The 21961-nt window shown below is 47.1% G+C and overlaps 1 protein-coding gene across 1 annotated transcript; it reads left to right on the top strand.

The window, feature by feature from the left end:
• Positions 1–1470: 1470 nt before the first annotated feature.
• On the top strand, positions 1471–21590 carry LETM1 (leucine zipper and EF-hand containing transmembrane protein 1; the record flags this gene model as incomplete). The annotated part of the gene is given in 26 exon segments (XM_032226276.1): positions 1471–1617; positions 1619–1660; positions 1662–1716; positions 1719–1807; positions 2038–2076; positions 2078–2182; positions 2771–2797; positions 2799–2884; positions 2886–2907; positions 3092–3169; positions 3171–3204; positions 3207–3295; positions 3522–3563; positions 3565–3642; positions 4630–4699; positions 4702–4725; positions 4728–4759; positions 6131–6136; positions 6234–6262; positions 6264–6402; positions 6645–6785; positions 15311–15445; positions 15899–16080; positions 16335–16491; positions 16996–17108; positions 17110–21590. Coding segments are annotated over 26 exon segments (1995 nt in total), but the record flags the coding sequence as incomplete, so codon positions are not given.
• Between the last annotated feature and the right edge of the window lie 371 nt (positions 21591–21961).

Below are 21961 nucleotides of genomic sequence, written 5' to 3'. Positions count from 1 at the left end.
ACTGGCCTCCCTTTTAGCCCGGCTACTCCCAAGCCACCTCTCCTTCTGCCAGGGGGCTTCCTTCGCCCCAGCCTCCCATTTCGGCTGGGCAAGAGGCTGTTGTTGCGACCGTCCCTGAGGGGCATCTCCTTTCAAAGGGAGGGCCTTAAGCGAGCCGGCCTTTGTTCCTGGGGGATCCTGCAGCCCTGCGCTCAAGTTACCCTGAATCCCTGACAATTGCACCAAGCAGAGGTTCCTTCTCCAGCTCTGTGGAGAGGGTTTTGCTCCCCCAGACTAGCCTTATAGGTAAGGGGTTCCTTGTGGGTCTCCTATCTTAAGTATAACTTAAGGAACTCTAGTTAAGTAGCCTAACTAGATCCATTTAGTGGTGCCAGGCTAGAAAGTGTGAGGCTGTGAGTTCAAATCCTGCCTTAGGCATGAAGGCCGGCTGGGTGACTTTGGGACAGTTCCTCTCTCAGCCCAACCACCTTACAGCGTCGTTTTTGTGGGGAAAATAGGAGGAAGGAAGGTATTTTGGACATGTTTGTCTTCCTTTGTCCTTGAACCCAGGCAAAGCAGCTAAGGTGCCATTTGCTTAGGGCAATTTTTAGTTTTTGTGGGACTTTCTCACCAAACACTTTTTCTTCAGGGTTTTGGTGTAGCCTCTTGCTTTTCTGCTTGAATGTCGAAGCAGTAAACTCAGGATTTCTAACCCTTAAGCATTTTCCCTTTCGGTTCTTCATTTTTCCCCCTTTATCATGGCGCTTTGCGTTTTCACAGACTCAGTTGTGCATCAGCGGTGTGTGTATGCTTAGGAACATCTAATTATATGCGTGCTTTGTGTGAATGAATCATAGAGTTGGACTGAGGCTTGGGTCCAGTCCAGTCAATAGATTGCAGGGTGAACATGTAAACGAAGGCATCCTCAGCAGTTGACTCGACAGCTTCTGTCTCAATGTTTCTTCCCCTCTTCAGCCAAGCCATTAATACCTGGGTTGAATAGCACTTCTATCAGGACTGAAACTTGGGATACCCTCTCTTCACGTTTGGTGAGGAACCCCTGATCGGCACTCCTTGACAGAGATTTTGGGGTCAACTGTGTATCCACTTATTTTGGAGCCCCCACTTAACTAGCTTGCCGATCAGAATGTCGTGGAGAACTTGCCAGATGATCTGCAAAGAGTCCGTCCGTCCTGTTTTCCCAGGATGGGAGAATCTCCTAGTGAGGAAAGACAATTGTGGAGAACAAAGGGAAGATTCTCAAACATACAGTTAGCTTCTGGTGGGCCCACTTAACTTATGGCCACTGTAGAACTAAATGGGATGAAAAGTATAACATAGACTATTGATATTAAAACCTGCTTTTTCTCTTACAGGCCTGCCCGTTTTAAATATTGCACTAATATCTCACCTTACGTTTATTGTACAAAGATAGCTACGCTTGGACAAAAGGATCAGAAAGAGGCAGGGGGCGGCCCTGAGAGCGTTTGACTCCCATGGCCCTCTCCCCACAGGGGAGTTTCGGGGCCTTGTTTGGTTACAGTAAGGAACTGGCATTCTTCAGCACCGAGAAACGATGATTCTGTCGTAGAAAAATCCCTGAAGTCCCTGAAGACAAAAAGCAAGAAGTTGGAAGAAGGGGGGCCCCGTTTATAGTCCAGCAGTGGAAGAAACCGTTGTTAAAAAAATCCATTGGGCAGAAGATTGTCGATGAGGTGAAGCATTACTACCACGGCTTCCGGTGTTGTGGATCGATTCCAAAATTGGCGCCAGAATGCTCTGGCAGATCCTTCACGGCGGCTCCATGACCCGCCGGGAGCGCAGGCAGGTAATGCTTCCCCCAGCACTCTTCTTGGGACGGACACCAAGGAGGAACTAAAATATTAACAAGCCCTTGGAGATACTTTATGTTCAGAGACGGTCACCAGAGACGTTCGGTTCTGGTACCCAATAAATGAAACACTGGAACTAAAGAAATTACAAGATGCGAAGAAATAGCGGGTGGCCTGCCTTCGTTTTCCTTTTGCGATAAACCCAAGCATCTCTTTTTCTTTGCAGTTCCTTCGGATCTGCGCCGACCTCTTTCGCTTGGTCCCTTTTCCTCGTCTTCATCGTCGTTCCCTTCATGGAATTCTTGCTCCCCGTAGCTTTGAAGTTGTTCCCCAATATGCTTCCTTCGACATTTGAGACCAACTCCAAGAAGGTAACCATTACAGCGGAAAGTATTTGTAGGAATGTAGAAAAGAGTGGTCGTATCCCTGGCTAAAATTCCTGCTGACCTGCACACCTGAACAGGTGGTCCTAAGTGTTTCAACCCCCTTCCCCTGCTAGGTGGCCCCATGCTGTCTGCAGACCCCCCCCATCCCATAACTCTGGGTTCATTTTTGTTAAAGTGGCTTACTGTTCAAAGGGGCACCGCGGAATAAAGGATTGGCGTGTCCTTCACTTCGGCCAAGACCTAGGGAAGTTGGCTTCAGAAACCCACATGTGAAGGGCCTTAAATCCAAATGCGAAAGAACTAATGTTTAACCAGAGGACCTCAGAAAATACCTTGATGAAACAGTTGAATTCATTTAGATAATCATATGCAAAGCTGCAGGCTTGCAGGCTTAATCGGGAATAAACCCATTTCGTGTAGCTCGACTTGGTTGCCAATAACTAGAAGAGCTTACATAGAGTGCTGATGAATAGTGTATTCCTCCAATATTAATAGTGTCCAAAGCGGATATACAGGAAATAAATGTTTAACGCCTAGAGCAGTTTTCTATAAATGCTTTTCCCCCCTTATTAGGAAGAGAGGTTGAAGAAAGAACTGAGAGGTAAAGCTTGAGGTGGCTAAATTTCTTCAAGATACTATCGAAGAGATTGCCTTAAAAAACAAAGCAGCTAAAGGGAATGCTACAAGGATTCTCAACCTTCTTTCAAAAGGTACTTAATTTGTCTCGAAAATTTAAATTATGTTGTCACATTTTTATCACTAGGTTTCCAGCGGAGAATAATAGACACGCCTGCTATACAATAGTTAACATTTCTCAGAGTAAATCCTTGTCTTTCTGAGGAAAGAGTTCCAGGGAGCGTCTGAAGACTTATAGCGTACCATTTCTAATTTCAGATACGCGAGACTGGTGAGAGGCCAAGCAACGAAGAGATTTTACGGTTTTCTAAACTGTTTGAGGACGAGCTGACCCTGGGACAACCTCACACGGCCCCAGCTGGTTGCTCTGTGTAACTTTTAGAACTTCAGTCAATCGGAACAAACAACTTTCTTCGCTTCCAGCTAATTATGAGGCTGAGAGTATCAAAGCAGACGATAAAAGTAAGGGGGTCTTTTTTGTCTACAGTTTATTTAAAGAAACTGTGTTGTGGAAAAGAAAATTAATTTTAGAATCACGATGTATGTGGTGGGGAAGGAGGGCTCAAGCGGTGAGAATGGTTGCGACCCATTGTTACAAATGAATGGAGCTATTTATTATAACAATTGCTTCTGACTATTTGGAGAATGAGTTTCTATGCACTGTAGCTGTTCATCTTTCGCCCTCTAGCTGATCACTGAGGAGGGCGCGGACAGCCTGACGGTAAAAGAGGTTGCAAGCAGCCTGCCGAGCGAGGGGCATGAGAGCCCTCGGGGTCACGGAGGAGCGGTTAAAGGATCAGCTGAAGCAGGTATTTCATCTGCTGTAGGAGTATCGGAAGGCCAAAACTCATCCTGGATCCTGGCAGGAACAATTAACACACAGAAGCGCTGAGAATAATTCTTCACGGGAGAGAATGGCTCAAGAAGCAGCAAGGCTCTGCTAAAAACTGCCAGGGTTCAGTTCTGACTCGAGTTTGAAATGTTGAACTGCGGGTGATGTGTCTGTATAGCTAATCATGCATATGCCTGTGGTGGCACAAACATCTTTAAAGCCAGAATGGGAGAAAAAAACACCACACATTGCTTATTGAAGGGAACACCCCAACCTTTCTGCCTCTGCTGGGGGAGGCCTGGCTCCTGCAGACATTCAGATTTTTTAAGCAATAACCCAGAGAATATAGTTCTGTCTCTCTGCTTGACAATTCCGATCTCTATTTTGATGCTCGTCCTTTGATCAAATCTGGAAGGAGATTTTTCAAAGGAATGAGCTCTGCTGGTAATTTTGGGGAATTTGCATTGCACGCTAAAACTTTTCACAAACTCTCGCTTATGAAATCTATAAAAACACAATGGAATACTCAAGATGATGGCATCCCTAGCAACTTAATACTCCCCCCCCCACCCGAATTTAGAACTTTGTGGAACAGCTAGATTGCCATAGTTTTTGGCACCCTGGACTTGATAATTTCTGTCCTTTGTGGGTCTGTTTTCAGTAATATTTGAATTATGTAGTATGGTATAACTGCTAATATTTTGCCAACCACGATCTTGTGCTATCCAAAAACCCTACTTTGAGAAGAGATGCTGCTCGGGCAAATTATACAGTACCTCTATTTCAGTTTTTAATTATTGTATCTCCCATTTTGTGTGTCCCACTTAGAAACAATATTGCCAGTTAAGATCTAATTTCAACACCCCCATCCCTCTTCCAAAAGGCCTTCTTTAAAGGGATAATTGCTTTAGTATGGTCTCTGCATCAAACCAAAAACTTCTAATATTTTATCTTTTAATTGCAGTGGTTGGATTTGCATCTGAATCAAGAAATCCCAACTTCGCTGCTTATATTATCCAGAGCGCTGTACCTCCCAGAACCTTGTCTCCGGCTGACCAGCTGAAACGACTTTGCAAATTCTCCCAGAGAATGTGGTATGCTTTCCTTTCCATAGCCAGCTTTTGTCTACGAATTTGCGGTCTTGGAAGCAGTGGGCGCATTTGTAGCCTTAGGAATTTTACACCTTTGGGGGATACGTTATTCGGTGTTCCACATCCACACTTTCATCTGACTTCTGTGTTAGAATTCTTTTGGTCATTTTGGAATACGTTTCACGTTATTTCATGTTTGTGGAAGTCTGGTTGTTAAAGAGCCGTTTGTCCTATCTTTTCCGTGGACACCGAGACAGAGTGGATGGAAGAAGGCTTAGCTCGCCGTGATGGAAATGTCTGAGGTTTAGCAGAGCTGATCTCGGGGACACTAAAAATACGGCTGGACAAGCCTTGATATTAATTGGTCTCTCCACGCAGAGATTATGTCTCACCTAGACAATTAGGTCCATGCTCTTTTCTGCACGACATCTGTTCTCAAACTCTTCTTCACCACGGACCCCCCTCCAAAGGCCTTTTGTGGCCCCCGGGCCCCCAGGGCTCAGCTCAAGAGTTAAATCACAGCATTTCTTTAAGCTTCCACAGGGCCCCCTGGGACAGCACCAGGCAGCCCCCTCAGGGCTCCATGGGCCCACAGGTTGAGAAGCACCGCAACATCCAGAGAACTATTCATTCATATTCCCTCCAGGGCATTTACATTATCTTAAAAGTAACGGAGGAATCTGATTTATTTATTCGAACATTCGAGAAAGGCAATAGATGTAGATGGACCTTTTTAATCCACTTTGAATGTGACCTTTTTGCTCTTATACGTGGCCGCTTAACATGCTTGGATCTGGGCTGGAGGTTGCCGACGCTGCAGTCTAGTACAGGTAGTCCTCGATTATGACCGTTCATTTAGTGGCCGTTTCAAGCGTTACCACGGCACTGAAAAAGTGACTTATGGCCATTTTTCCCAGTTATGAGCATTGCAGTATCTCCATGGTTACGTGATCAAAATTCAGACACTTGACAGCTGGTCCACACTTACGACGGCTGCAGTGTCTCAGTTATATAACTTGTGTAACTTAACCCTGACTTATGTCTCAGTTAATGACATCATGTTGGGCTCAATATTGGCCGTAAGTGGAGGACTGCAGGGTTTTTCCCCTCCCCTTCTGGATTATTTTTCTTTGCATCCTGTTAGTTGGCTTCTCAGAGCTTCTGGCTGGTCTCCGTTGGGGGTGATGGAAATAGGATTAGGTTTCCTGTGTTACAGGTTTCAGGGACTGGCTTGTTTGATCTGCAAAGACAAATGCTTAGTATCCTCTAGGACAGTGGGTTCCCAAACTTGGCAACTTTAAGACTTGCGGACTTCAAACTCCCAGAATTCTCCAGCCAGCTGGCTGGAGAATTATGGGAGTTGAAGTCCGCAAGTCTAAAGTTGCAAGTTTGGGAACCACTGCCTGGGAAAGTCCTCTTTCTCTGTACATATACTTTTATTTCTTTTTGTTTTTCCAAATAAAAAAGGCAAAAAAAGGAGGCTCAGGTGAAAGCGGCAGAGTCGAAGAGAAAAGATTGACAATAAGCCAGATGGAAGCGACTCTCCAGAAGAGGAGCCATCAGGAAAGAACATCAGGACGAAAGAGCTGGAAAAGCTTTCCGAAGCGGCTGACAAAGCCAAAGAGACTCTTCACGTGGCGGAAAGGGTGAGTAAGGAAGGCGTCAGGTTGAGGAAGAGGAGGCAGCGACATGGATGCCATGCTGAGAGCTCTTGGAGGAAGGGCAGGATGTGAATCCTCCAAACGAAGCAAGAGAGAAAAGCCAAATAAGGCTTGGGATTCTTCTTCCAAAAGCGCTCGTGGAAACTCCATGCATCCCTCTAGCAACCCCCAGTGTAAAATCCTGTTTAAAAATGTGTCTAATTGTTGTGTTTCCTGTGTTCCGGAAGGAGGTGATAGTAGATCTGGATTCCTCAGCTCTGAACAAAGTCTCTCTAGATGCCACTGCTGAACGAGAACCGACAAAAGTGAATGTAGCCCTGCAGTCAGAGGTTTTGACAGATACGGCCCCGGTATTGGAAGGCACGAAGGTAACACGTCAGGTGGGCAGGAGATGACCACGAGGTCACGCTGGGAAGGTCAGCACAAATCCTGCAAGGGGAATCGGGAAGCAGTTCATGGCTGCTCCATCCAGAGGAGCCGATACATCCCATGATAAGAGATACAGAGAAGGCTCGGGCTGATTGGATTCATTCCCTGCTGGTTACTTAAGGTTCCAGCTCCAGTACTTAAAGTAAGCTGGGCAGCCTTTGGCTGATAAAAACCGGCTACCTAAGATAAGAGTATCAGCACCGCCGAGAAATAAAGATAGAATTTGGAGCACAATCTTAAGAAAAAATGCAGAAGAAGTCAGCTTCAGTTAAGCTGCTTAAAATGAAATCGATCACAGTCTTCCATAGCTGCCAAGTAAAAGTAGGAGAAAGGCCATTTTATCTATTGCTGCTCAAGGAGAATAATTGTTTAGTAGCTGTACACCAACAAAGACATCAATTTAGTCCTATATGAATCTTTCAGACTCCTGAAGTTTTTTGCCCCTTTATGTTCTGGAAGAATTGCTAGGTGCAATTGAAAAACTAAGGACACTGACATGAATATCCGTGTGAAATGGACAGAACCAAAAACGGCTCCATTGTCTCTCATCAGTTTCTGATCTCTGGAGCATAAACATTCAAAAGGGAGGGTTTTTTTGTTTTATATTTTCCCTCCAACAGTACTAAAAGGACTGCTCCAATGAGCCAAAATTTTCCCTTCTGTGAGCAGGGCCTGTTATCTGTGAAAGGTGCTTGGCAGGTATTAACGTTTATGTCTGGGTTTAAAGAGATTTGGGACTCTGCTTAGATCAGTCTGTCGTTCCTAGGGAGTGGGCTTGCCCCTGCCTCACTCTTGAGAAAGTAGGAGTCAGGAGGTGTAAACCCCAGGAAAGAGAGCTTGTTGTAAGGATCTCTTGCAATTCCATTTCTGTTGGAAACCATCCATACTGTGAGAGTAAGAGAGCAAACAAGGAAAAGTGATGGGTTGGCCAGGAGTTAAGTATAGTTAACAAAACCTCTGTCTCTAGTTGTACTAAATCTATTTTTAGTTGTAAGGTGGCAGAACGGGGGGTGGGGGGGGCAATTGGCCCCTGAAGTATTGGCCTAAGTCACTCAGACTGAATTTCTGAGGAAGCAGGTAGAGAAGAGATCGCATTGTGCCTTTCTCCAGCTGATGATGCAGGAGGGTCCAGAAGTGGGAGTTCAATAACCCTTATTTGCCCAAGAGACTGAGTCAGAATTGAGGCCACACCTCCAGCTTCCCCTGCTGACTTCCAATTCCGACTCAGTCTTGCCCAAGAAGAGATGCATTTTTTCATTGGCTGTGAGTTAGTATTTTGGTTTAGTGTTATTTTCCTTTAAGTTACCTTTTTCTCTGTTGCTTGACTGATGGATGGTGGGGGACTTGGCTCACAAGTTCTTTTTCACCATATTCGGTTTGTGTCTGAGACAATTAGAGCCGGGGGCCTGTGGAGGCTTTTACCGGAGGTTTCTTACTAAGGTGCTGCTGGCTGCGCCGGCTATCGGGGCTTTGCTGCGGTGTCCTTTTAACTTTTCCCATTGTGGTCGCCTATTTGTGAGCTCCCTCAGAGGCTCTGACTTGCCGCTGGTTCTCAGAGGCAATAGCGGGCTGCCAACGATGCGACAGCGAGGGGAGTGCAGTCAGAGTGCTGGTACTTCTGCAGGCTGTGGCGAAGCGGGACGGCTGATCCGGAGCTCTCGGGGCTGTGTTTTTCCTCGCCGGGAACACCAGACTTGGGTTGCATGGCTTTCCACGTGAATATAGAACCTCATGGCGGTGGCCATTTTGTGGAGGATCTCATGGCGGTGGCCATTTGTTGGTGGCCACAAGGTGGCGGCCATTTTGTTTGCATCTTTTTCAGCCACGTGGCTCGTTGCGATTGCCGGTATCTGTAGAGAAGGTCGCAGATTGAGCAGCAGTCGCAGGGCCTGGTTCTACTGTGTTTGTTTTTTTCACATTTACGATGACCGCTTCCCCCCGGGGAATGCTCCTCTGGAGCGGTGCAGAAGGAAAAGGAACATGCTGCTTCTTCCAAAATCTCCAGGAAGAGGAAGGTTTCCTCATCAGATCCTCCAACCCTGAAAAAGCAATCTATCCTCCAAGCAGGGAGGCAAAGGGGCAGGGTGGTAGAGATAAGCTCCCCCCCCCTTCTAAGGGCGGCACCACTCTCCCTCTCCTTCCCCCCCCCCCCCCAGGCTCTCTGGGGTCCCCAAGGGCCAGTTCTATTTCACCACCCTTTCGGAGGTGGAGGACATGGATGATGAGTATCAACCTTTGCTTGCCTGGATGCTGCCCCCAGATTGGATCACAGGCATAAGCTGGGCGCCCAGGCCTGGGCCTGGCAATACTGTGGGTGAGATTGGCCTATGGCTGGAATTCCTCTCCATCCCCCCTGTGTGTTCTGGGAGCTGGGAAGGCTCACCCTGACCACGGATGCCAGCCTTTATGGTTGGGGGGTGTTGCTGGGTAACCAATTAGCACAGGGCCCTGGTCCCCTTCAGACCTTACTCATAACATCAGTTGGCTGGAATTGCGGGCGGCTCATCTGGCCCTCCGATGCTTTCAGGCCCTTGTAGAGCATAGACACATCCTGCTATTGACAGACAATGTAGTTGCAAAGGCGCATGTAAACAGGCAGGGAGGCACTCATTCCAGGGCCCTCTGGGCGGAGTCTCAACGTCTCGGATTGTGGGCAGAGAGACACCTGCTGTCCATCAAGGCAGACACATCTCCGGGGAAGCAAATTACCAAGGTGGATTGCCTGAGCAGGGCCACAGTGGATCAGAAGGAGTGGCAGCTGGACCCGGAGCTGTTCGAGGAGATCTGCCAGATGTTCGGATGGCCAGAGGGGACCTGTTTGCACTCCGGAAAATGCCCACTCCCCAGGTTTTTTATGAGGTTCCCAACTCGGGGAGCGGAGGGGAGCAGTGCCCTGCGCAGCAAGTCGCCCCGGGGGTTGCTTTATGCTTTCCCCCCCACTCCCGTTGATTGCGGGGGGCTGGGGAAGATTGTGGCAGAGGGGGTGGAGGTAATCATGGTCGCCCCATATTGGCCATGCAGACCGTGGTTCGCGGACCTCGTAGGTCTGTCCATTGCCAAACCATGGAGGATCCTGCAAGAGAGTATCTCCCTTCGCCAGGGGGTCTTGGTTCATCCGGAGCCACAGTGGCTCCAGTTGACCGCCTGGTATTTGAAAGGGAGATCCTGAAGGAGGCGAAATTCTCCTCACGGGTGGTTCACACCCTCGTAGCCTCTAGGCGCCCTTCTACGACCAGATTTACAACGCCACGTGGTCTACTTTTGTGGTTTGGTGCCGTTTGGGCATGGGTGGATCCCAGGCACCCATTCTAGCCTGCTATCCTGGAATTTCTCCAGGACGGGCTGGAGAGGGGCCTGTCCCATAACACCCTTCATAGGCAGGTTTCGGCCTTGTCCACCATCCTGGTGCTGGACGGTCGTGAGGGGGATATAGAGATATAGTTCAAGAGGACGCCTGTGTAAACAATTTGTCCTTTGGTTCTTATCACTCTCTATAAACAAACTGTGAGACTTTGAATTGCCAAGCCAGACTGTTCAGTGAGGAAAGTGAAAGTGCTTTGTTCCCAATACAGAAGCCTCCAGCCTCCGAGCAGCAGCACTAACTTTCCCTCTGTTGTTAGAATTCTCTTTGTTTCCTTCTTTTCTTTTTATATTCCAAGTTAAAAAAATAAAAATCAAATTCTTGAGTTAAATAGAGGAGAAAAAGAGGAAAACACACGTAGTAACGAGGAAGGAGAATTTTAGTCCATAGGTTGCAAAAATAATAATAAAAAAGATAGAAGAAAACTTAATCCATTTGTTTTAAAAGGCTTGCATAAATTCCATCCATAAAAATAGCATTTAAGAGCAAGATAACACACTGAGCAAAACCATTCAAAGCTTAATTCTCAGATTTAAATTAATTTTACGTTTTTTGTAGGCAGTCTCTTTTAAAACAGTAAAAATTCCTCACAAGCTGTAAGCACTTTCTCTTCCGTTCGGAGCCATCCCACCTTCATCAGCCTAGGGGCTGTGCTTTTATCGCCAGCTAGAAGAACTTCTCCTGGGTTGATCAGGGACTTTGCGGTGTCCCTGAAATCGGCAGGATGTATTCTTCCCGTTCGCCATCTCTACGGGACGGTTTAGGTCCGATTGGACCACTCAACGATAAAGGTTTCGGCAGCGATCTCAGAGCATTGAGATCGCATGTCCGTCTCGTAGCGACGTTGGCTCCTCCTTTTCGAGACTCGACCCTGCTTTCATCCCCAAGATTAATTCATTCTTTCATAGAAAGTTAATTCTCCTGGATTTTTGTCCCAATCCCATGCATAAAAAGAAGAAGACCTGGCACAAGTTGGATGTACGGAGGGATCTCCGGATTTATATTAAGAGGACAGAGCCTTCCAGGAAGACTGAGGCCTTGTTTGTCTCGTTCCAGCCATCAGCGACAGGATCTAGTTTGTCCTCTTCTACCATCACCATTTGTCAAGCACTATCGGCTCGATGCCTTTGCGTCTGCCGAAGGATCGTTCGGTCGTAGGGTGCTTCAGGGGCTTCATGCTCCCTCGGGTACCACGGACCAATGAGTTCATGGCCTAGGGACTGCCGCTTTGGTATGTCCCACTTCTGGACCCTCCTGCGCCATCAGCTGGAGAAGGAACATTGGTCCTACCTGAACGTTCTTCTCAGCGTGGCGCAGGACGGTCCATATCCCCCCCCCCCTTGTTTGTTGTGTTAGATCCGGGGTCCCGGGGCTATTTATGCTGCGGGGAGGGCCTGTTCTTCTTGTGTGTCCCTAGTTGGCGCTGCGCCTAGTCAGAATTGGAAGTCAGCAGGAGAAGCTGGAGGCGTGGCTTCAATTCTGACTCAGTCTCTTGGGCAAATAAGGGTATTGAACTCCCACTTCTGGTCCCTCCTGCGCCACGCTGAGAAGAACGTTCAGGTAGGGCCAACGTTCCTTTCCATTGGAGGTGGGTTGTCCATTTGGGTTCACATAATTTGACAGCCGTGGGCACAAAACAGTCCCCCGTTCTGCAGAATTGTGCCTGTCAGAGAAGAAATTGCCACTTTGTGGGGCTGAGTGTGTAAGGACCATGCGCTCTTCCGCCAGCGGTTTTCTGGGAAACCATCTCAGGCATGTTATGAAGCCAGGCTTCCTTCCTTCCGAGGTCGTTTGTGCCTCCTGCGTGAGCCTTTGCTCTCTTTGGAAAGGAGATAATCTTGACTTTTACTATAATCCCTCTTTAATTGATCTTCTTTCCCAGAGCCTCCAAAGCTCTCCTGGCTGTGAGACTTTGGCCGGGTGGCCCAGTTAGCCACTGAAAGTGGAATCACCCTAAGCGGATGAGGTTTCCCCAGCAACCACCAGGACCTTGGATGTAAACATTAAACGGAAGTGAGAGAGCAGGCAGCTTCCTTTAACTTCCCAGGATTTGATAAATGCCCGTTTATCATAGCAGATGACTACTCAGTAAGGATTAGATAACATCCTCAGACTGGTGCAGTTAGAAAAAATCCAAATAAGGGGGGATCTCTCCTCTGGCTTCCTCCAGAGAGAAATTTCTCCAGGAAACAGAATCAGATGTGATTTCTATCAGTGGAAGCTGTGTGTAAAGGTTAAGGACCCCTCATTTGTAGGATGCTGGTAGAAAATCTGTTGGAAAGTTCTTGGCTAGAAAATCAACAAAAGCATTGTCAAATTGAGAGCCATGTTGGTGTGGGATCAGGCTAGGAGCTGGGAGACGGGGAGTTCTAGTCCCATCTTAGGCACAAAGCCAGCTGGGGGAACTTGGACCAGTCTCTCTCTCTCGCTCTCCCCCCCTCTTGCCAAAGGAGGCGCAATCTTTTTGAAAAACCTTTGCAAGGGAACCTCAGGGATTTGTGTTCGAGGCAGCCTCTGAGAATCGGACGCGGTGGAAGGAAAGGGGAAAAAATAGTCGCTTTTAGACCAGTTTCGCAAACCGGAGAGAATATTTTCAGAGTTAATGTAGATTCACTTTTTCTGCTTCATTTTGTCAGCATCTCTTGGTAAAATATTTTAGCTGAAAGTTACCTAGATCCGGAATATGCAGGGTCCGTGTTTTTAAAAACTCAGCTGTCTGGTGTTAATGTAGGACTTATTCTGTTTTGTATGCTGTTTCACTTCCTAAAAAGTTCACTTTAATTTGGGTGTTCTTTCGGTGATACTGTTGTTTTTTTCCCCCTGGGATGCTAAGAAATTATATTAGTGCTTATAACGCTGGCACGGATAAGATGGTTATAATGTACCTAAGCAAATAATATAATTTATTACAACTTTTTCCTGTCTTGCATAGTGCGCTGCATCATAGCGTAGCACACCTCATAAGGTAGACAGTTTGTAACTCAGTCTGTGAAAGTTTGTAGTGCAGACGGATGCGGGAAAGGCAGAAGAAGGTAGGTGGATTTAGCCATAGCTAAAGTAAGTTTGTCAACTATTTTTGCAATTTAATGAAAAATCCAGGTGTTCTAGCTTTACCCAGATTTATATAGTATTTGTGGGTAGAACTTTTGTTAACATTCACTTGAGTATTTGTTGTTTCCACAAAAATTTGAAACATCGTTTTGCGGACTCTAAAATTTTATTAAGTCAGCAGTCTTCTGGTCTTCAGTCTGCTCTGACTAAACTGTACTTGTTGCTATTTTTTTCCTCAGTTTCTCCTATTTATTTTCTTTTTGCTACTTTTTTTGTACCGGGACTGCCCCTCCTGGCCTTCAGTGACCAAGGAAGTTGCTCATAATATTTGTCAGGATGATTGGCACTTTCTGTTCCTGCCAAGGGCACCTTCCAAAGCCCTGCATAATTGTATTGTATTGTATTGTATTGTATTGTATTGTTTATTATTTATAGGCCGCCCTTTTCCCTGAGGGGACTCAGGGTGGCTTACAATTTATAGGGAGGGGGATACAAGACAATAAAACAATAAACATGAGACCACAGCAGAATCCCCCCCCCCCCCCCACCGCTTCCTTGGAAGCTATGCGCCATCCCCAGTCCCTCCCGGGAGCTTCCTTCCTCTCCCGGAAGGGGTGGGATCCTTCTCCACCTGCACTTCCATTCTTCAACCGAAGGGAAAGCTTAATTAGGGCAGAGCGTTCTTCCTCAAATCCATCCGCTCGGTCGAATGAAAGGTGGCTCCTTTCCCCTTCACATGTCGCCCGCCGAAGTAAACCTGACGGGGAGCCAGTTTGGTCTAGTGATGGAGGCACCAGGCTAGGAAGAGAACTGGAGACGGGGAGTTCCAGTTCTGTCCTAAGCATGGTTGGGTGACTTTGGGCCAATCACCAGGAGACAGTGAGTTCTAGTCCTGCCTTAGCCATGAAGGCCAGCTGGGTGACTTTGGGACAATCCCTTCCTCTCAGCCCAATTCACCTCACCGGGTTGCTGAGTTGGGATACATGGAAATGATAAAGCCGGGATACAAATCCACAAGATAATTCTCTTGGATGAGCCTGGGGGTGGGGAAGAGGTCTCCTACCTGACTGCACCAGCAAAGCCCCTCTTCCCAGCCTCTGGCTGAAAGCACCTTCCCCCCCCCCCCCGGCTGCTCCTCTCCAGAGTCCCGTCTGTCCCCTCCGTCCTGCTCTTGGGACACCCTCTGAGCTTGGGGGTAAAGCAGCAGTTCCCTTGGCCCAGGGCCCAATCCTCCGGGCGTTTCACCGGGTGCAGGTGCCTCAGTGAGGTTAAGGTCCGTGTTGCCGGGGCTCTCCCAGATCCATGGCATAAGACCAAGAGAAGCCCTGGGCTACACGGGGTCTCTTCCCAATAATCAGGGAGGCGTCAGTGAAAATCCAGCCGGAAACCACCGGGGAATAGTTGCCCACCTTCACTCAGTTCTCTGAAAAACACGAAATTGTAGTTTGTACTGTAATTGGGAGTGGAGTCAGAGAGGCAGGCATGGGCCACTCGTACCTGAGCCCATTCTTTTGTATTTATAAATAGACGGTTGCACGTTACGCAGAGTGAATCTATGACATATTGAGAATCATACCCGTCACAATTGATCTCTTCCTGAATATATCTATATATATCATGAGCCAAGGTGGCGCAGTGGTTAAATGCAACACTGCAGGCTACTGCTAGATCAGCAGTTCAGCGGTTCAAATCTCACCGGCTCAGGGTTGACTCAGCCTTCCATCCTTCCGAGGTGGGTAAAATGAGGACCCAGATTGTTGGGGGCAATATGCTGACTCTCTGTAAACCGCTTAGAGAGGCTGAAAGCCTATGAAGCGGTATATAAGTCTACTGCTATTGCTATATCTGCCACGGTGAAGATTCACGCTGCATTCATGGGCTGGCATCCAGAGAGACCCGGGGCCTCCCCTCCCTGTAACATCCCTTGCCCCTCAACCCCTCTGGCTCCTGGATGTCCCGTAGAGCCTCTTGTATCATGTCTGTTACACTAGGGAAGGAGGACGTGGAGGACAAGGGAGGCTGAACGCTCTTTTTCCTTCTCCATTTACTCAGGGCGAAGAAATAACAAAGGAGGAGATTGACATGCTAAGCGATGCTTGCACGAAACTGAAGGAACAAAAGAAATTGCTGACAAAGGAGAAGGAGGAACTGGAGGACCTGAAGGATGATGTGCAGGAATACAGCGAGGTGAGGCCGGAGGGGAGGTCAGGGGGCCGTTCTGAAGGAAAATGGGCGCCAGCCATCAGTTATGCCAGGGGGCTCCTATTCTAGGTCTCCCAGCTCTGATAAGAGGGGAACAGAGATCACGCACAGCCCCAAGAGACGCCGGGTTTTGCTCGGTTATGAACGGCAGCTCTGGTGGCCTTTTTGCTCAAAGTGCAGCCGCCTTTGTGTGTTTCTCTCAGTGCTTGTAGATCCGCACCACAGGGCGGAGCAGAGTCACCGGCCCTATTGGCTCCCCTTCAGTCCTGGGCCTCGCCCCCTCGCTCAGCTCTGCCAGGCTGAGAGGCCGGCTGAGCATCTGCCACAGGCACAAACAGCGCCTTGCGTCTTCGGAGGACTGAGGGGGCCCCAGTGGCTCTCCTCTCCCCCTCCCCTCTTTAGTATCCAAAGGTTTATGGTCGCCTCTTCCGTCCTTAGGATGTGCAAGAAATCCGGGAACTAACTAAGAGTGGACCAGAAGAAATAGTGGAAGAATCCAAAGCCAGCAAGAGGCTGACTAAAAGAGTGAACCGAATGATCGGGCAGATCGATCGAATCATTCAGGAGTTGGAGACAGACCAAAAGCCCCTCGGAGAACAGCCGGGCGGGGGTCCCACTGGGTGAGTGGTTGGGAGTGCGGCCGAGGGAGGTGAGTTTTTATCCTCGCAGTCCGTTCAAGGAAGGGTCTTTGTTTTGTTGACCAGGCTTTGAGGAACAAAACATAGGTTGCCCTCGTCTCGGAGAGGCTCTCTTGTTCCTGCTTTCCTCCTTTCCAAATCCAGGTGGCAAATAAATGTGGTTCCCACCGGAAGGAACGAGAGGCGGGTTGTGCAAAGACTCTGACTCTCGGTAGTAACCGCTTGCTTCACTACAGGCTGCGTTTCCCATTTAGGGAGAACCTCATCAGCATCCAGGATCTTATTAACGTGATGAAGCAGCTCCAGGAAATCCCCGAAGGGAAACTCAACAAGCTGGCCGAGGCCCTGGATGAGAATAAGGACGGCAAGATCAACATAGACGACGTGGTCAAGGTGAGCCCACTGAGCAGAGGGTCTACCTGCGAATCGGGGGGGGGGGCTGCCTTGGTGGTCCTGGGAGCCCAGCAGAAGCTTCCCTCAGCCGACTTTGGACCATTTGGACCACACCGAACTTTATGCTGGGATGTGTCCCGAGTTGCCTCTGTGTAGTGTAATGTGGCAGCGTGGATCCCTTCAGCCGTGCGGATCTCAGTTCCTAGAAATTTATGATTAAGGATGAAGGCTTCCTGTAAGGAGAAAAGCCGGAGCTCCTGTGCGTTTGTCCGAGAAATAACAATATCCATTCACGGGAAGCGCCTGTTTCTTTGGAAAACGCCTTTTGACATTCTTAAACGAGGGCATTTTCTGTTACCTTGTGCTTGAGAAAGGCAGAATTTAGGGACAAACGTGCTGCTTAAGGCACTTGGTTCGTACTTTCGTATTCAAGCTTTTCAGAAATATTTAGGAGGTAAACCGAAGTGGCCCACGTAATCCTCACCTTTTCAAATGCTTGCCTAGGTGATCGAATTGATTGACAAGGAGGACATCGATATCTCCACCAAGCAAGTAGCAGAGATCGTGTCGCTGCTGCACAAGGAAGAAAAAGTGGAAGAGATGGAGAAGACGAAAGAGAGCAGAGAAGGAAGCTGCAGAGCTGAAGAACTAGCCTCAGCGGTTCAACGCTTCCTCCTCCTCCTCTTCCTCCTGTGCAGCTGAGTCAGCACTTAGTAGTGGTGAGATGAAGCACCCTGGTATTTTCCCAACTAATCAAAGATAACGTAATTTTTGGACCCCAGGGAGACAAGTGACCATTCCGTGCAGTAGAAGTGGGTCTTCTTTGGGTCTTCTAAGAAACCAGCCCATCTTCTGCCGTGAGCTGGGTCCTTTTGTCCTGGTGTGTTGATTCAGTCCCTTTGTCTGCCGGTTGTGCTCTAAATCAGAAAATCTTTGCAGTGCACAAGGAATCACTACTCCTTTTTAAACTATGTTACTTTTGCTTGTCATGGAGATAATAACGTTTTTCACTTCTTAAAAGTGAAAATCTCTACCGCAAAAATCTCCATACTGAAACCACTCAAAAATGGCTAAACCCAGGTGAAATTTGGTTTCTGAAAGTTTTGTAATTATTTTATGTTAAGACGTGTAGAATTGCACTGCAACCATAATTTAAAAAACAAAACAAAAACCTTCTCGAACATTTTTATTTTGGCTTGGTTGATTTCTCAGTGTTAAAAAAAGAGAAAAAGGTATTGCGCTATTTAACTATCAATACACACCATTTTAGAAAGGGTTGGAAGTCTCTCATCCCTCTATAATCCCATTAATCTTTCTCTCAGTTTTACCCATTGATCCAGTTTCACTCATGCGTAATCTGGACTCCCAGAGTTTGCAGACCAGGCATCAATTGGCTACGAGGCAACTTTGAAATTGTGTTAAAAAAAAAAGGTCTACCAAATCACTGTTTATATAATAGGTGTACTTTAATCAGGATATTTTTTCTTTCTCCTTGGGTATGAAATAACTAATCCAACGTACTGGAAATATCATAAACATTGCCTATATAATCATGACCATTGAAGGCTGCTCATAAGTGTCTGCCTTAGTTCGCTTTTGATCTAGTCGGTTCTGCTGGTAGTTGCACTAGGCAGAGTTAAGCGGCCTTTTAAAGCCTTTAGTGGGGGGGGGGGTATGTTTTTCTGACCGGTGGAGGGGATTCCAAGTCTGTGGCCAGAAATGGAGGCTGATGAAATTGGCCGTGTGAGCCTGAACGATTCCGTCTTCAATTCTGATGCTTGGGTTTTCTCGGGGCTCAGAATCGGCATTTGCATTGCCTGCCTTTTGTTGAGTTGCAAGACGAATCAACACCCCTGGTTTGATTTCCGAATGAATAGAAAATGTATTTCAGACCCCAGTTTGGAGGGATTGAAATTGCAAGCCTTGGCCCTTCATAGATTTGTCCCTGTTTTCTAGCTGCTGCCTTAGTGCTGCTGATAGGCAGGAGGCAAACTTAGCCCATTTATTCTACACCCTCCTCTTCCAGTTGTGATAGGTGTTGGTCTTATGGGGACGTCACTGAAGCAGCCTCTGGTGACATGAGAAGTTCCTTTAAATACGTTTCCTTGTGTGAGGAGGAGGAGGAGGAGGGGGGGTGTCTGCAGCTGGATTTGGATCGAAGGGGAAAACCTTCCCTAGCAACTTAAAAATCCCTGGAGGAGAGCAGCCTTTTTCACGGCAGGGGGAAGGGACGTCCTTGTTTATTGCCCGTTTATTCCTGTGACCAATTAGCGAAAGGGAGCGCAACTGTCCTGTCTACCCCAGTGCCCACTTTGGGTCCAAGAGGAAACCCCTGTTTGAAGGCAGAAGGAAGGGTTGAGCCTTCTTACAGCGGCACTTCACACATTACGTCAGGTTGCAGCAGCTACATGATGCTATAAAGTACATTAGTCAAACCCGGGCACTTGCTGTTTGTTGCGGAGGATGTGGGAAGCCACACCCAAGCTAAACACAGCTCTTGGGAACAGTTGTGTGCATGCACAACTTCCAGAGGCATTACAAGGATTAAGTTCATAATGGAGATACTAAGATTTCTGTGGTCTGGTGCTCACCTTGTGTGTAAGTTGATCTCTCTCCTGAAGGAATCCATGGGCGATCCCTCCCATTCCCCGTTTCCTTTCTAGCTCCACATTGCTACCAGCTTCCTTTCTCCAAACTGTGGCTGGTAATGTAGCAAGGAATGCAGTGAGGAGCTCTCATTTTGTGTAGTCGTTTTTGCAGATGGTTGTGCGTTCGGAGGGGCAACTGAACACAAGGTGATGGGAGATGGGAGCTACCCCACCTGCCCTTTGGCCATGATGGCGTTAGTAACCCAGTTAATCTTTTGGAAAAGAGAAGGGAGCAGATGCAACTCACATATGTCACCCTTAGTTGCTCACAAGCGTGACCTTCAGAGAAGATTTGGGATCTATTTATGATGGTCTTGAGGGGGGAGAAGAAGACTTGCAGGCCCCTTTTCTGTCCTCTTGGGTGACTTTCAGTGCCTTTACCAGCGATGGGAATGTCTTCCTCCCATCGTGAAGAGAGAGGCAGAGAAGTTGGCTTCTCAACATGGTCACCTTGGTCCTAGATCAGAGGGCTCCCTCCGGCTGGCTTTCTCTTGCATTCTAGCGTCCGTAGCTTTAGCAGCAGGTCTGAGCAAAGAACTTTTGTAGCTGATGGCCCATATCTTTTTTTTTAAAACAGGGGAGCAAGTGGGGGCTTCTTGTTTCGCACATAGAAATTGCCAGAATTCTGTTTAAAACTTGAAAAAATCCAGTCTCAGCATCAATTCTGCTGACAGTTTCCATGAATTAACCTCCTGTCTCGATATAACACAGCTTTCTGCCTTTGTTTAGGACACATAAAGGACAATGGACGGATAATCCTCAACTTTCTGTATTTATGGATCGATAAATTGGTGTTAGGAAAATATGCATACTATTAGGGAAACTATTTGCACTTTGTACATGTGTATAGTCTCACCACACATCTTTCTGGTGGATAAGGGTAAATATCAGTTGGATTTAAATGCAAATTGTTGTACAGGATAAGAGAGCTGAAGGCCTAAAAGAGGAAAGAGAGGTTGTGTTTTCAATAAACATTAATTTTCAGAAATAAAGTCTGAGAAGCGGTAACTGGTACAATCTTCAGATGCAGAATATTAAACATTTGATATTCATATTTCACATGGCAAAGAGCATTTACAAGCCTTCCCCCCCTCCCTTTATTTCTGAAAATAATTGCGTTTATTTCTGTCCAGAACGCAGAGGGTTGTTTTGGCCCCAGGGTTGGGCATATTTTGATGTAGACCGTTGTGTTGATAGGCACAGTTTCCTTAGGTTTTTTTTGCATAACTGGTTGAATCCAGCCGTTCAAAGCTCTTTGGGTCACTCCAGTGTCCCCCAAGAAGTCCAGGGATTTGGGGGCTGCAGACTAAGGTTCCGCCTTCCCTCCCTCCCCACAGATTTCTACATCCAAACTGTTGCCTTCCATCTGTAGCTACCGTTTTGCCAGCAAGCTGGATGGGTTCACTTTCTCCCCTTCGGAGTCTGGAGCTGGAATTAGGCCTTTCCGAGCCCCACCACCACCTCCCTCCCTCCCTCTGGGAAAGTCTGAGATCCATAGGCTCCCTTCCCTGGCTGTTAAAATGCTCCCAAGGGCTGATCAGAGCACATGTTCTCCCGGTGCAGTGTGTGGTTCCATAAATATTCAAGGATGTCCTAGGAAAAAACTGCTGAGTGAATTTTGTGATTTTTAAAAAAAAGGTTAAGAAATCACGGGGCAAATGTGCTCCTTTTAAAGGTGCAACCGCTTTTTTCAATGAATATTTTTTTTAAGAAAAACATAGGATCAGAAAGCCAGATTTGAATCCTCCCTTGCCGAGCGAGAGAGCGAGAGGCTGGATTCTTTGGCTTCAATCAGCGAACCTTCAAGCTAAGAAAGGCCCTCTGAGTTTTTTTGAGAGTGGATCCCCCCCCCCAGCCCTAGAAGGAAACTGAGGCAAGGTGTGTGTGTGTAGAACAGCTGTTCAGCCCCAGAGGGCTAAGGATTCAGTCAGGTGGGCCCTTCTACACTCCACTCGACACTGGGAGGGGCAGTATTGTTCCTCTATCGAGATTTGAAATAGCAAATCAGCTATTTTTAAAAATACCTTAGCTGGCAATCCAGGCTTGTAGATCCTCTCCTGTAGTAGCAGAGAAATTCCATGCTGTTTCCTAGATTGTTTAACAATTAGCACGAGGCAAAACCACCCTTGTTTTTTTCTAGAAGGGAATTGGATTCTCTGTGGAAAAGAGCTTTGAACCATCACCAGTTATATAAGATCTGAGTTGAAAGACATTTCAGTGTGTGATGCTAGTGGTGCTTTGTGTTTAATATGTATAAAATCCTTTTTATCTTTCTAAGCTTAAATTATTATATAAAATACCACGTCATTAAAGAAAATAGACCATATCCCCTCTTTTACTGTCGATTATTTATGAATAAAATCTTACATCATCAACCTGTCGATATTGATCATGTGAACCGAAAGACAATACTTCTTGATGTACAGCAAAATAAAAAATGATTGAAACTTTTGATGCTTGTTTGCCTTTGACTACATTGGAATTGGGGGGGGGGGATTTGTTCTCTTTGAAGGTGTTGCTGCTTTAAGCTGCTTTTTACCAATTGAACAATTCATTGAAGCGTACATGGGTGATAGAATTACTAGCAATGCAGAGTACTAACTCAGAATTGGTGATTTTACTCAGCAGATGCCCCTTTTTCAGAATGTTTCTCTATATTCACCGTCTCCAGCTATTAAGCACTGGAGCCGAGGTGGCGCAGTGGTTAAATGCAGCACTGCAGGCTATTCAGCTGACTGCAGTTCAGCAGTTCTGCGGTTCAAATCTCACCGGCTCAGGGTTGACTCAGCCTTCCATCCTTCCGAGGTGGGTAAATGAGGACC

The sequence above is a fragment of the Thamnophis elegans genome, chromosome 11 (genome assembly GCF_009769535.1).
Source record: "Thamnophis elegans isolate rThaEle1 chromosome 11, rThaEle1.pri, whole genome shotgun sequence".
NCBI lineage: Eukaryota > Metazoa > Chordata > Lepidosauria > Squamata > Colubridae > Thamnophis > Thamnophis elegans.
This window is presented reverse-complemented; position numbering and strand designations above follow the sequence as displayed.